General features: G+C 35.0%; 1 protein-coding gene across 15 annotated transcripts in view; it reads left to right on the top strand.

Annotated features, from left to right (window-relative positions):
• Positions 1 to 15965, top strand: part of BCAS3 (BCAS3 microtubule associated cell migration factor) — a 795613-nt gene that overhangs the window by 59557 nt on the left and 720091 nt on the right. For all 15 annotated transcript variants that reach the window (XM_069077894.1, XM_069077893.1, XM_069077887.1 and 12 more), the window contains one exon: positions 10083 to 10164. In XM_069077894.1, coding sequence (XP_068933995.1) covers positions 10083 to 10164 — 82 coding nt within the window. The remainder of the gene's footprint in view (positions 1 to 10082; positions 10165 to 15965) is intronic.

Raw genomic sequence — 15965 nt, 5'->3', positions numbered from 1 at the left:
TTTATTTCATCTACCTTTGCTGATGAGACAGAGATGACTTAGGTATCGTTATTACTGTATGAGGGTTTTAGATGTAATCCTAGTGAGGGACAAAAAATTACCCTCTTTCCTTTTGTCCTTGGTGTTGCATAGCTCCTGGGCTGGGTTTTTGAGTCCCATTTATGAAGCACATCTGCTGCTCTTGAAGTGAAGGGGCCTTTAGACAGACTGGCTGACATCACCTGCCATGAGCCAGGACCACTAATAAAGGATGTTGAAAGTGGTTATATATTTAGTTTGAGTCAGCATTGCTTTCCCAGAGGTGACTATGATTTATGCCTTTCATTCAATCTGTATAGTAGATTTAAACACCACCATACCAAGCTCTTGGAAATCTATTGCAGACCACAGCCCTCCTTTGGTTAGCGTCAGTACTAGTAGGAAGGGTGTGGAGATATTTTCTTGGGTTAACTCTGCAACATGGTGGTATGTAATTTTAATTTGTCATTGGTACATTAACCTGTGAGCACTAATTACAAACATTAAAATAGAACTTTTAAAAAAGTTCTTTTGGTGTCATAAGGTTCTATTTGAAGAAAAAAAAAGACTGACAGAGACAAAATAGAATTTAAAGAGCAAATTTAAAGAGAACTATTGTGTGACTTTTATTCCCTTTCCCCTTTTGCAAAAATGACCTTTTACTTCTTTAAATCTTGATCTCCTTAATATTTTGCACACTGTGATATTATAATATCTTTCTGCTGAAGTTTGCGATGTGAATTTATATAACTCCCCCCCCCCTTCTTTTGTTTTGGTATGTAATTTGCATATTTCCACCATGCGAAAGCCATTTTCTATGGTTCCAAAAGACTTTTTTCCTACAGTGTGAACAAATCATTCTTTGTTCTTCGTATTGTGCCTTCAAACTGGTACATCCGGTTTATGCCCCAAACAACAAAAGTCTGTCAACAGAAATTAAAACAACAGCATGAACAAAGGCAGAGAATCATGTGGGGCTCTTAGGGAGGTTTCCTCTCCCCTTTGCACCCTTCTTTCAAGTGTGCATTGAGGCTCCAGCAGGGTATGTGGAATGTGGTTCAGGATATTGTTCCTCACAATGTTAAATTGGTGCTGTTGGTTAGGATTGATCTTCAAGCTCTTGGTGGGATTTTGTATATAACCAATGAAATCCTAACAGCTAATATTTTCTGTTATTTGAAAAAGTGCTTATGAAGTATGTAAAAGTTCATTTTCAATTTTGAAAGCTTTTTTTTTTCTTTCATCTGGCTAGTTTTACAATTGGTTTCTAGACTTGAGAAGGATATTTCTAAAATTTGCCAGTGATCAGAAGGGACACATTTCTCGATTGGGTCCTATAAAAAATGATGACAACAATAGAATCCTCCTGGACATTGAGAGTATCTGCAGCTTTCACTCTAGCTGTCCTGTAACTGAGTAGGCTAAGCACTACATTTGTTTTCAGATGTCTTTCTTTTTTTTTCTTTTTTGGAGGGCAACTGGGGTTGAGTGACTTGCTCAGAGTCACATGACATTGTAAATGTGTCAAGTGTCTGAGGCTGGATTTGAATTCAGGTCCTCCTGACTCCAAGGCCAGTGCTCTATTTGCTGAGCCACCTAGCCACCCCTAAGATGTCTTTCTAATGCAAAATGTTAATATACCCATACAAGGATGCTCAGTTCTAGAGCAAGATCTAGTCCAAGTCTTTCCATAAGGGAGAGAACCTCTGGGAGGACAAATGATTTGCCCAGTTAGTTACAGGTCATCTTATGGAAAAATTAGATTTCAGTTGGATGTATGGTGTCTCCAAAAAAACATACTTTTTCTGTTACACTTTTTTCTTTTTAAGTCATCTGTATTATCTCGTCTCCTAAAAGCTGAGACAGAAGTTAAGAATTTGGAACTCACCTAGGATGCTTCAGAATTCTGTTTCTAATTTTGGTAGGTTGAGGATCTTTAGGTTCATATCCTGTAACAGCCATAAATTCTGATGGATTCATTTATTTTTTGTAAGTAAGAGAGAAATTGTTAGATAGACAGACTAACTATAGATTGAGAAAGAAAAGAATTCCAGAGGTTTAACTACAGTGTTCATGAAGGTAGGAGAGAGCATTTTATGGTCTTTCTGTTTTTTTTTCTAATTTCTTCTTCTAAGTATGAAGAGAGAGGCCAAGAAAAGGGACTACATGGCATGGCAGATTTGTTTGATAGCTGTTACATTGAAAAGATGTTATATTCAGATTTCAAAATATTTTTCTGCATCAAAGAAAACTCTTGTATGTATTAGATACAATGAGCATAAGCCTTTATCATATCATGGGCATGCCAAGACAAATTTGTGCTTTTCTCTATTCAGTATAATTGAGAGTAGCAGCTGAGTTAAAAAAAGTTTTGGCCCCTTATGGATGGTATTCTTAGTGTTAGGGCCTTATTTCCTTTGAAGCTGAAACTCAACTTCTGGCATGCTTAAAGAGTGATGAATTTGTGAAATATTAGAATATTGTATGAATTATACCTTTCATTCTTTGTTTTAACTTTCCCATTTCTCCTCAATTAAAATGTTAAGTGGTTATTCACTCAGGTAAAAGACAGTTCTAAAGTTGAAAAGCAACCTAAACTACTATAAATTCATAGATTCAGAATTTACATTACTTTTGAATGAGACTTCATAGTCCAATCCTCTAACAAAATATTTTTTTTATTATGAAGTTTAACAATCACAATAATACATATTTTGATAGATGAAGAAGATAAAAAAGACTGCAGGCTTCTGTTATATACAATTTTATTTTTAAAATTTTATTTGAAATTTAATGAGGCAGTAACACTTCTCCCTATTTGTGTCCCACTCTGATCTTGTTTTAAAAGTCTTTTAAATATGTTTTTATTGCTAAAATATTTTTCATGTCTCCTAAATATCTCTGTGGTCCCTCTCCTTCTTTTATAAAAAAGTATTTTTTTTAAAGCAAAAAGTCAAAGAGAAAAATATGCAAAACACAGATTTTTTAAAAATCTGACATTTTATGAAAGCTTCTACTCTCTTGGCCCTCCCTTCTTCCCACCTATGCAAAATAATAGGGAGAGGTTTCTCCTTATAGTTCTACTTTAGGGCTAAGCTAAACCATGTAATATTGTAACATTCTTTATCTTTCCTTTCTCCCCCCCCCCCAATTCCCTTCCTATTCACTATTCCCACAGTGAACAGAGCACTGGCCTTGGAGTCAGGAGGACCTGAGTTCAAATTCGGCCTCAGACACTTAACGCTTACTAGCCACGTGACCTTGGGCAAGTCACTTAACCCCAATTGCTCTGCCTTCCCCCCTCCAAAAAGCAAAAAAAAAAAAATTCCCTGATATTTTTTGACTTTACATTGTCCAAACTTCTTCCTTTAATTCATTCCCATTTAATTCCATAGAGTCATGCTATACAACAAAAAATATCTTTTAAAGAAAAAAAAAGGAAGACAAATAGAAACTTATTACGTTGAAAAAAATCTGATAATATATGCAGGCTTCCACATCTGTGTGCCTCCTTCCTGTGCACAGTAATATTCCATTATATTCATGTACCATAATGTATTTAGATATTCCCCAGTAAAAGGGTATCTACTGTTTCTAGTTCTTTCAAATCACAAAAATTTTACTATTAATGTTTTGGTTTTCTTAATGATCTCCTTGGGGCATTGCCCAAGCCATTACATGCCTAGCATTAGAATCTCTAAGTCAAAGTGTATGGGCATTTTAATTACTTCATTTGCGTAAATGAGAATTCTTATGGCAAGATCTTTAATATGGAGGTTGTTTATCCATTTATAATTTATTGTCGGAGGGGTGGCCACGTGGCGCAGTGAGTAAGAGCACCAGCCATCGAATCTGGGCTCTGATACTTAGCACCACACCCAGAAATAACTGGCCATGTAACCTTGAGCAAGTTACTTAACCCCAATTGCTTTAAAAAAACAAAAATAAATAATTTATTGTGGGACATAGTATAAAATGTCCCTATAAAATTATATATATTATAATATAATATTATAATATATTATAAAATAAGCCTAATTTCTGCCAGACTGTTTTCTAGTTAAAAGAAAATACAAATATATATACATATATAATATATTTTAATCTTTATAACAACACTATTATTATCTTCATTTTACATGCAAAGAAACTGAGGCTGAGAGGTTAAGGGATTTTCCCGGTGCCACACAGACAGAATATTCCTGAAAGAAAATCGGAACCGAGGTCTTCCTGACCTGAGTCCAGCACTCCATTCATTTTTGCAGCAATTCTTATCTAATAGGGAGTTCTTTCCTGAGTAATTTATGTTTTTAGGTTTAATTGGATTATTAAATCCCATTATTTCTGATTCTCCCTTGTCAAACCTCTTCCATTTATCTACTTTTCCATTTTTTTTAACCAATGCCAAATGTTTTTGATGATTGTTGCTTTATAATATAGCTTCATGTCTGAAAGTGCTATTCCACCTTCGTTCTTCTTCCCTTCTTACTTCCTTTGATATTCTAGATCTGTTTGTCCAAATGAATTTTGTCATTGTTTTATTTAAACTCTCTCATTTTACAAGTGAGGGAACCGAGGCCCAGACAGGGGAAATGACTAGCACAACTTCACACTGCTAGCTAGTGACTGAGTTAAGGCCTGAACTTGTATTTTATAACTCCTTATGGTTTCAGTGCATATTGCAAAATATTATTTTCCAGTTTATCTTTCATTTCTTTTTTAATGGAAATATATTCTTTAGAGGAAGGATGCTCTGTGCCTTGGCATAACAAATAATTTCTTTTTAAAAATCAAATGACCTTCTATCTTTTTATCTAGTGAGCTATTATTAAAATTTCATGTCTCTGGTAGAGAAAGTAGTAAATCAATTAATATACCTTTTACAGAATGTGTATTTAAAATCAAAGGGCTAATATGATTCACTTTTTGAGGAACATCTATGATTTCTGAACTCTGAGAAGTTGGATTAGATAACCTTTAAGTTACTCCTGTTATGATTCAAAAATTTTATTTTGATGTAAGATAATAGGTTAAGGAGATGGTCTATTATAGGCATAATTTTATCTGAAAGTAATTTCAGGTTTGTAAAGGAGTTTGTGATATAGAAAAGTTTTATGTTTAATTTTTCTGGAAAACCTAAGTTCTCATCTTGCCTCTCACATATAATAGCCATATGACCAGGGATGTTACTTGATCTCTCTGCCCTAGCTTTTATGTTCCATCGGAGTTGCCAGTCTTCATTGATGGAGGGAATTTCTACAAAACCCATGAAATCACATACATATTTGTCATATTTAGCACATATACTGGGTTATAAATGATTCTGTTTTTGAATAGTAATACTGCTTTTCGTTGTCACCATTCAGTATTATGGGGGAAGGTGTGCTATAAATTAACCATCAAATTTAACATGGTAATACCAATGCTTCTCTTTTTGTCCGTGTCCCTTTCTGGACTTTCTTATGCTGTCTTTGTATTTTAAAAAATGTTTCATTGGCAGTGCCCTTCTTTTTTTTTTTTTTAATCACTATCACTGTCTATTAAGTATTGATAGAAATATCTGTGCTATCTGTGTTATTCTAATATGCTTAAATTTGTACTATTCAAAGTTATAATTATGTAAAATAAGATAATTGGTTTCAACCTAATGGAAATATGCCGTGTGAATTTGAATAAAGAGACCACTTCAGGTTACTTATCATTCATACTAATTGGGATTTAACTTTATAATTTTACTGCTTATCTCTCTTTTTTTTTTTCCTTTTTGGAGGGCAGTTGGGGTTAAGTAACTTGCCCAAGGTTACATGGCAAGTTTTTTTGTGTGAGTGTTAAGTGTCTGAGGCTGGAACCGAACTTGGGTCTTCCTGATTCTGGGGTCAGCGCTCTACTCACTGTGCCACCTAGCTACCCCCACTACTTATCTCTTTCATTTTTATTTTTCAAGTAGCAATGTTTTAAAAATTAATCTGTCCTTTCCACTGACTACCCCCACTCCCAAAGAACAAAACAAAAAACACCTCTCAAAATTCTTCAATAATTGCTATATCTACATAGTCCAGCAACAAAAATGTTATTCATGGCCAGAGTATATGTGTCTCTGTATTTCAAGTTGATAATTTTTTTTGTCAGGTGCTTGAAGTTATGATGTTTCTTGTCCCTTTTCAGACATCTCTAGATTTTCAGTCACTTTTGAAGCTGATTGGTGTTTTCTTTCATTTTTCATCCTTCTCTTCTCATTTCTCTAGCATAGCTTCTGAATTGGGGTTTTGTTCTGGGGCCAGTCTCTCCTCCTTGCTATAGTTTTAGGGTGGTTGACCCCTTTTGGTCTTACTTTGGCTCTCCCAGTTTCTTGTGCCGACCTTCACCTGGGAGTGGGTGGCTCCTTCTGGATCTTTTGAGATTTCAGAGCATGGGATGTTCATGACTTTCTGTGACAGCTCAGTACAGTCTGCTAGGGATCTCTGAATCCTTGGTTATCCAAGTCTGATTTCTGTGGGCTGCTCAGGTCATGACTTCTTACTGGTGCTTTCTCACTTGGCCTTGTCCTCTTCATGTAACCCTATACTCTAAACCAGTTTTTTAGTAGCTTTGTTTGTGTTTTGGCTTCAGAACTTTCCCTGCTTCCTTTTTACTTTGTACACTTGCCAGCTGGGACTTGACATGGTTCCTTGCTGTGGCCCTGAGAGGCCGCAGATCAATCTCACTGACTATATTGACCCCTTTTATTTTATTGCTCAGGTGCATACAGCACCTGTCTTCCTGCTGTGGTTTCCACGTAGGCTGCCTGGTTGCTACACTGGTACTGGGAGCTCCAGAGTGTGTCTTCTTTGCTTATCCCTTGTCAGAGGGTCTATATACTTCTGAACATCTTTGTGCAGTACTGTACCATATGGAGGAATGCCTAGGCATTTAATTTTGGTTTTTAAAAAAACACTTCCTTCTGGTATATTTTTAGCACTCTATTGTAGCATTTGTGGGAAAGCTGGCTCCTCTAAGACTTCTCATGTAGCCATCTTAACCAGAAGTCAGTAGACTGTGAATTGAAGTCTTTTTAATAAACTACATGATTCTGATAGTTAACCAGGCACTGCTTGTATTCTACCATTATGAGAATCAAAGATAATGAAGACTTCAAATTCCTTTTCATATTTCAGAAAGGAGATTGAAGAACTGAAAATAAGTAGTCTACAAGGCAGTTCAGATTTATGGCTTAATATTAATAGATTTATAAGGTTTTCATTTCTAAATTATGCATTTCTGATATTGTAAACTTCTAGTTTGGCAGACTGTTTCAAAAGATAGAATGCCAATGTCTTGCTTGTTGAATTTTTAGCCTCATTACATCTGTTTTAAGTTCTCGGTTATTTGAAAGTAGTTCTGTAATGCTTACCATTTTTGCTAGCTTGACATTACGTAACTCATCTAACACCAGGCAATTAAGAATATGTATTGAGAGTCACAGTACCATTTACAGTAGGTCTGGAAAGAATTTCTTAACTAATTTCAATTTAATTTGCTCAAGACTTCCATCATTTGCAAACTGGCCATTGACTTGAAGTGTGAAAGACAGTTATTTTCATACTTGGTACTTTAGCATAGTTCCTTTAGAGAGGCCTTCAAGATCACCTAGTTCCAAATCCACATTTCACAGATGAGGATAATGAGGGTTAGATAGCTAAAGTGACCTGCCCCAGGTTGAAAAGGCAAGCATTGGCATCATCAGTACTGGAACATAGCCCTACTTGTTCCCAGTGCAGTGTGTTTTTCACTGTACCAGGCTGCCTTTTCTTTCCAAAACTATATAACTATTTCTTCTCTAAAAAAAAAAAAAAGACCGCTGTGATTTCATCATTATGGATACTTACTTTGCAGATCACAGCCTCTTCACATTTTAATCGTTTATTATCTAACCTTCCAGAGGTAGGCTTTTTTGTTTTTGTTGTTTATAGTGAGACTTTGACTTTGCTGACAGAAACAAAGTTCCTTGTCCCAAACTATCTTAGTAGTACTTATTCTACTGACTTATATTTACATAGGTTGTTAATGTCTGAGAGCCACTTTACATATGTAATTTCACCACAATCCTGTGAGATAGGTACTCTTATCTTTATTTTATAGATGAAGAAGTTAAGTGATTTGCCCAGAGATATAGTTGATAAGTGTGAGGCAGGATTAGAAAGTAGGTCTTCCTGATTCTTACCCCTACACCACCAGAACTTCTTGCATAATTTTCAAGAATTCATAATCACTTTTCTACCACAGTGAGTTATCAGAGTAAGATTTTGCTGTAAAAGCATTTATTCATTTTTCATTCATTTTAATTTTTAATTTAAATTTTAAAAAAGATATCTTTTGTTTTTGTCACCTTCATTTTCAGTTATATTCCTCCCTCTTTTGCTATCTAGAGAACCTGTTCCTTGTAACAAAGAATAAAAAGGAATGAGGAAACAAAGCAGTTAGGCTAAACTAACCAATGTATTGATTAGTTCTGAGTATAGTTGATGTTCCACACCCATAGGCCCCCACTTTAGCAAATAAGGGTTGAGAGTGCATTTTCTTACTTCTTTCGAGCCAACTGGGACTGTTGAATATATTGTTTCAGTTAACAAATAAATATTTTATTTCCCTCTCAACTCCCTCTACTTACATTGAAAAAAGAAAACAAAACCCTTGTAACAAATACACATAGTCAATTAAAACATTCCTTCATTGGACACAGTTAAAACACACACACACACACACACACACACACACACACATATCTCGTTCTGTACCTTGAGTCTGTCATCTCTTTATCAGGATGTAGGTAGCATCTTTCTTCCCCAGTCTTAACAGAATCATGTTCTTATGTCTTTCAAAGTGATTTGTCTTTATGATGTTATTGTCTAAATTTTCTCCTGGTTCTGTTCATTTCACTCTGCATCACTCCATACATGTCCTGCCAGGTTTTTCAGAATTTGTTCCCTTCACCATTACTTACAGCACAATATCTTTCCATCCCATTCATACATCATAACTATTTCAGCCATTCCCAATTGATGGGTACCCCCTTAGTTTCCAATTGTTTGCCACCACAAGAAAAGTTACGTTTTTGTATATATGGGGACCATATATTTGTAAGAGTGAAATTCTTCTTAAAGTCTGAACTTTTCACCTTTTTCTGAGACTTAACATTTTCTTAAATCATAGTTACTCTTAGTTGGAAGAAAGCTTGAAAATAAACATAATTCCTTGAGGCAGGTGACATAAATTGGTTTGACATTTTTTTGAGTGAAGGTAAAAGGAAAAAAGAACACTTAAAAGAAAAGTAGAAGTTGTATACAGTGATAGTAGTAGTGTTTGAAGAATAATTGTGAACAACCAAGTTATTGAGTACTAAAAATACTCATATCAACTATAAAGGACCTATGAAGGAGGATGCTATTTATATCCAGAGGAAGAACTGATAAATAAAAGTACACTTAGTATAGTTTTACATGTATTTATAAATCTGTGTTGAAAGGTGGCCTTCTCTAGTGTGAGGTGGGGAAGGAGAAAGGGAGACAGTTTGGAACTTAAAATGGAACAAAAAAATTGGAATTAAAAAAAAAAGTGGAAGTTCATCATATAGAAACTAGCCAGACTATCCCAACTCTTTTGTTTACATCAGATTTATGAACCCTCTATTTATTTTCCTGTTTATGGTCAGTGAGTGAGCTTTTTGAAGATTATACCCTTTCTAGTTTTCAAAAATATTTATGGTAATTTGAGTTGTGATCATATATGTATGGTTCCTCTGCTTTCAAAGTGTGACCTTGGGAAAATCCTTCATCTTCCTGAGCCTCAGTTTCCCCCTCTACAGTGTGGGCAAGATAATACTTGTACTCCTTCTTTTACAAGTTTGTTATGAGTAAATTTGTAATTCTTAAAGGATTAAATTTGAATTATTTTTATATCCATTATTAAGTGTGTAGTTACTATAATGTACATTAGATAGAAACTGCTTTGGTGTGTCATGATGTAGCAGAAATTTTGATTTATGAAATGCATGATGTAGTTTTGTTTTTTTGTTTTCTATTATATAGATCAGTGGGGAAGCCCAGGAACTCTTCTCTGTCCGACATGGCCCAGTTCGAGCTGCTCGGATCTTGCCAGCCCCACAGTTTGGTGAGTACTAGTTGTTAGAGAATAAATAATTTAGAAGGTGCTTCTTCTTGTTTTTGCCTTTTGGCTTATGACTAAATCATAGCCAAATTCTTCTGCTTCATGATCATTGTACTCCATAACTGACCTTGGTTTTATTTTATGGTGTACTCCAACAGTGTCTGCTTCCTCACAGTCTCCCGCATCTTCTACTTTGTATATTTCCCCCTAAACTTAGGCAACTTTGTCAACTCAGGAGTGCACTTAGTTCCTTTTTCTGCTTGTCAAATTCCTGCTCATCCTTTAACACCTTATTCATGTCACACATTCTCCATCAAACCTTTCCCATCTGTTTTAGCCTAGTCTGGTTTTGTCCTCAGAATGACTGTTATTTTTGCAATTCCTTTCTAATAGTTTAACACTTAATTATTTCATGTTCATCTGTTTTTCTTTCCTTAACCTCTATATAAATTCTTTGAGGGCAAGAAGGTTTTACATTGTTTTTGTCAGATATGGTACTGAATATAGTAGCTCTTGAATAGGTACTCTTATTTATTAGTTCATTTTACATCTTGGACACCTTTCAGTTTGCTTATAAGCTGAGTTCCTTCTCTTAACGTTTTAATTATAGAAAAATGAGACTTACCTTGTTAAAAACACAACAGTTAGTTGTGTTAGGAGTGGAACTCAGGACTTGTGATCTGTTTGCTCTGCTCTCATCTAAAATTTGTGTATTTTAAAAGATTTATATCTATCAGTCTACTTAGATGTAGGTCATTTTTTTGAAGATTAAATCTAGATTTAATTGCTTCAATCTATTGTTTGCATTTACAAACCTATAGAGTTTATAATCTTATGATGCTTAAGATAAATTATGATCACCATTTTTCTCATTAGCTTTTCAATATATTTCCTAGTATTTTAAATATTCTCTGATGATATAGAAAACAATCCTATTAATCTGAATTGGATGGTTTGCAATGTTTCTCTGGGAAATCTTACACATTTTTTATTCTTCTGTGTCTTTTCATATATGGTAAATATGTATAATGGATTCTAATAAAGTTCCTTTCATACCTTAATTCTTCTCTTAAATTTCAAGTATGAAACTGTTCAAAACTACTAACATGTATTTGTGTTTTGTTAGTTAATAAGTTTTAAATTTAAGGGATTTTAGGTTACAGATTAAATCTGTTTTTAATGAAACATGAAGAAAGGGCCACGCATGAAAATTATTCTAGAAGTTTGTTATGATTTTTCTTTGCTACTGAACATTTACTATTTGGAGAGCCTATGACTAAAAGTGTGAGGTTTTTGTAGAACATATTTACAAATTAGATTCTAGAACATCTTTAAGTGTTTGAGGCATGGTATAGCCAAGTTTCTCTTTAGAATGGTTTAAATACTTCATTTTAAAAACAGGAAGAGGGCCTTTATGAATTCTCCAAGGTTGCTCTTGGAGTTTTGGAATCCCTGGTGTAGGATTCAGACAGGCAGACTTATCCCTCAGGCACATTCTGAAAATTGGTATGAAATTTAGAGTGGAGCTCTGCAAAGGTTGTTTTAATTACATCAAGTTTAGTGCTCTTTATTTTGTTTGGCTTATATTTTGCACATGCAAACTAACTTTTCTTCGGAGAAAATCAAAGCAAAATGAGAGGATTACTGACAATTAAGTGTTTGACTTAGAGTAAATTGTATTCACAGGATATTTTAGTATATACATTGTGTCTTTTGGAAAGATTGTACCTTTTTCCTTGAAGTAAGTGTAGTCTTAATTTAAATGTGTTGAGTCCCGTATGAAATAAGGAAATAGGAAAGAATTGTCCAGGTATAACTTCATAAGAAAATCTGGGTGTTGCTCAGGGATCTTGTATCGATCCCAACCTAATGGTTTTATTATACTGCTTGTCAATAGCCCGAGTTTAAATTTGCACAGTCCAAAACTGTGGAGGATAGAATAATAAAATTGTGTTTAAATGATCATAGTTGAGATTAAATTGATTGTTATGAAAAACTTCCTCATATAAGGGTGATTAAGTGTATATATAGTAGCAGTTATGGACCTCTCTATCCTGGAAATATTTTAGAATAAGATAAAATCATTTTTGTTTCCTTGAAGGCAAGTATTTGGCTAGTTGACAATTTTAGATCCTATTTAAAATCTTTTATGATTCCATTGTTTGAAAAGGCAATCATAAGGGATCAGAGGCAATATGTTTCTATATATTAATGAGTTATTTCATCCTAATTGTTCCTCTTTAGTGCCATTGCTCAACAAATCCTATAGGTTGACTGGAGAAGTTGATTCTGCTCCCCCATTTAGCTGTCTGATCTTATCCTAAAGTTGTGAACTAAGAGGCAAGCTGCCTCCCCAAATGTGTGTTGTCTTCCTTCTCTGGAAATTCTTCCCTTTTCCTGTATACTCTATTGTAGCTGGGGCCTTGGCTAGAATGACTCTTTTGTTCTGTAAGGTGATGCCCCTCGTGCCACCCAGAGGAATGTTGTAGATTTTTCCTGAGGGGGTGGCCTTGACACTGGTGCATTAACATCATTTAAAACTGGTACCTTCAACACTGTTCTTGTCTCTTGATTCAACATCTTTTTTCCTTAGCTACTCCTTGTATTTCCAAAATTCATTAAAATACCTTCTTCCACATTTAACTTAGAGTCCATAATGCTTCCCTTCTTGAAGACTTAAACTTTATTTTTCAGTGCATTGTAAAATTGTTTCATAGTAAAGAAATAAAAAAATTGAGGTGTTATATAATTAAATTCTTATTGTTAAGTCTTGCAAAAAATCAGGTTGAGGTGGCACATTTGAAGGACCTACTTGATGGTCTAAAAACATCAGTAACCAACTTAAAGCTTTTCTAAGCTTTGGAAACTTAGAATTCTATTTGGAGTCACTGGAACTTTGTTATTGGGGAGGGATGGAAAAAGACCAGAATTTTCGCCTCTGGCTTGAAATGTGCAGGTTTCTTGGAATTGCAGTTATAATCTTAAATTTTTTTTTTGTCCTTGTGACTCAGATGCACTGTTTTGGATGAGTCTTACAAATCCAAGGTCTTTTTTTGTTCTGGGTGGAAGGGCAGTTTTCAGATGGATGTGGTCTGTTAAAGACTCCTTGTGCCAGATTTCTGGCATCCAGCTGAAAACCTTGGGCAACAGCAAACTTGGCTCATCCTTCTATCATGTTAAGATATTATTCCTTGAATCAAAGTTAAATTTACTTTAGGTTTCATCCAAGTAGGACATTCACACCATTACTTCTAAAAATGATCAAGATTTGTGAGAACCTTAAAAAGCTTACTTTTTGGGGGAGAAAAATGTCAAGTATTTTCTGAGGCTTTTAATACTGTAAACAGACCACCCATGAACCAACTCACAAATATCAATTGTTGCTGCTTTTTCTTATATAAAAGCCTGACATTTGTTTTCCCAGAAATAAGCACAAGTAGAACAACTTTAAAGTTGTTAGTCAATGTTAAACTTTTTCCCCTTTTGCTTATTTTTTGGTAACTTTTAAAATAGTGACCTTTCCAGTTGTTGGGTTTTCAGCATTTTTCATAATGTACAAATAGCCCCCTCCTCCTTTGCAGATGACTTAAATGTGGTTTTATCAAGTCCTGAAAACAGCTGTCTGATTTACTCAACTATATTGTTTTAGAAATTCTGAGTAACCCCCCAGAAGGGTTTTCTGTAAAATTTAAGCAACTATGTATAAACAAGTGGATCCTTTAAAAAACCAACACTGCTCAAACCAAACACAAGCAATCCCCTAAAAGAACACCAGTTTAGATTTGCTTACAGTCATCTCTAGTACATTTGAAAATGGGGCTCTTCTATTTCCAGAAGCAAAAAAAAATGATCACTGATATTTTGTCTTGCTGGTTGCGGGGAGTTATGACTTTTTTTTTTTTTTAAAAGCAATTGGGGTTAAGTAACTTGCTCAAGGTTACACGGCCAGGTGTTTCTGGGTGGGTGCTAAGTGTCTGAGCCCCGGATTCGATCCCAGGTTATCCCGATTCTGGGGTAGGTGCTCTTACTCGCTGTGCTACCTGGCCACCCCGAGTTATGACTTTGTTATAGTACTAGCTCTTCTTCTTTTCTCTGTCAGTTTTAATTACTTTTGGGGATGCTAAAGTATTTATTCCATCATACCTTATCTCTAGGATCTATGTGTTTCCTTCTCTGTGGTTTATACAAATGTGTTTCCTTCTCTATGGTTTATACAAATAACCTTTTGTTTATATGTTGTTGTTGTTTTTTTTTTTTGCTTACCTTCAGTTCCCTTGAAATTTTTGACCAGGAGTGCTACTGGGGAAATATGCCTGCATCATTCCATTTTAGAAGTGGCTGGCAGGAGGCAGCTAGGTGGCGAAGTGAATAGAACACCGGCCCTGGAGTCAGGAGGACCTGAATTCAAATCGGGCTCAGACACTTAACACAAAAACTAACCATGTGACCCTGGGGCAAATCACTTAACCCCAATTGCCTTGTCCTCCCCCCCCCAAAAAAAATAAGCAAAAAAAAAAGAATTATAAAGGCTATGAAAAAATATTGGGGGAGCTAGCTGGTGCAATGAATAGAGCACTGGCCTTGGAGTCAGGAGAGCTTGAGTTCAAATCCGGCCTCAGACATTTAACACTTAATAGCCCAGTGACCCTGGGCAAATCACTTAACCCTAATTGCCCTGCCCTTCCCTCTCCAAAAAGAAAAAAAGAAAGTGGCTGGCAGTCTTTTCAGTGTTGGGTAAGGTTGTCATGGGTATAGTCACAGTGCCCAGGATGAGAAGTTGATCTGAAGGGAATCTCCCTAGCTCCAATGTATTACTGCTACTTTGCATAAAGGTGCCTAATAAGATCTGAAGTAGTTTTTTTATTGAGAGAAAAATGTAGTTCAAGTCAATCCAAAACATTTTAAAAGTACCTGATGTGCATGCTTAGAATGCTGAGACAAAAAAGGAGATGAAGAGACAAAAATAAAAACAGCCTGTGCTCTCAAGAAGCTTATGGGAGTAGAACAACAATGTACACACACACACACACACACACACACACACACATACATACAAACATAACAAAAAATAATTTCTCTTTGTTGGAGGTGAAGCTCAGACAATTGGAAGAGTGGGTCAGGAAAGAGCCTTCTTTTGAAGGAGGAAATTAAACTGTGCCCTGAATTCATTGACTAAATGAATTATCAAGTAACACTGAATGAGACATTAATGTTGCTGTTGCCAAAATACAGGAGCCTCGATTCTCAGTTCTACCCCTCTGACCAATAAGAGGACAAACTAGTAATTTATTTAACAATTCAATATTCTAGATTGCTCTGGATTTTTCACAGTATGTCACAAATTGTTTTAATATCTTAGTTTTAGTATTTTCACTACATGCTTTTTGATTGATTCAATAGACTTTAATAATCAGTTGATTCAATGATCTTTAATAGAGTCTTTTATAAGAAAGAGTAATATGAGAACACATAAATTGATGAGCATTGAAAATGAACATAAGCAACATAAAAACTTCCAGGTAGAAAAGATTTTTGCCTTGGGTAGTTTGGCCAGCTGGCTATGTCTCAATTACATGTATTTTCTCTAAGGTGCTTGATTTAGCCATTTCAAAAAAGAGGGTTGCTATGTCACACACTTGTTAAAAAAACTACATTTAAAATTAAGCTCTTAAAACATGTTTGTGTTTCTTGCATGAGGTAGTGTTAATTAAATCTTTGATTAAAAGTACATAAATAGCATTACTCATCAGTATCAGGAATCTGATAAAAGCAGTGTTGTAATATGAAGCAAGTAACTAGCACAT

The sequence above is a fragment of the Petaurus breviceps genome, unplaced genomic scaffold (assembly GCF_028583685.1).
Source record: "Petaurus breviceps papuanus isolate PSGF00001 unplaced genomic scaffold, PetGlider_PUasm1.0 91023, whole genome shotgun sequence".
NCBI lineage: Eukaryota > Metazoa > Chordata > Mammalia > Diprotodontia > Petauridae > Petaurus > Petaurus breviceps.
This window is presented reverse-complemented; position numbering and strand designations above follow the sequence as displayed.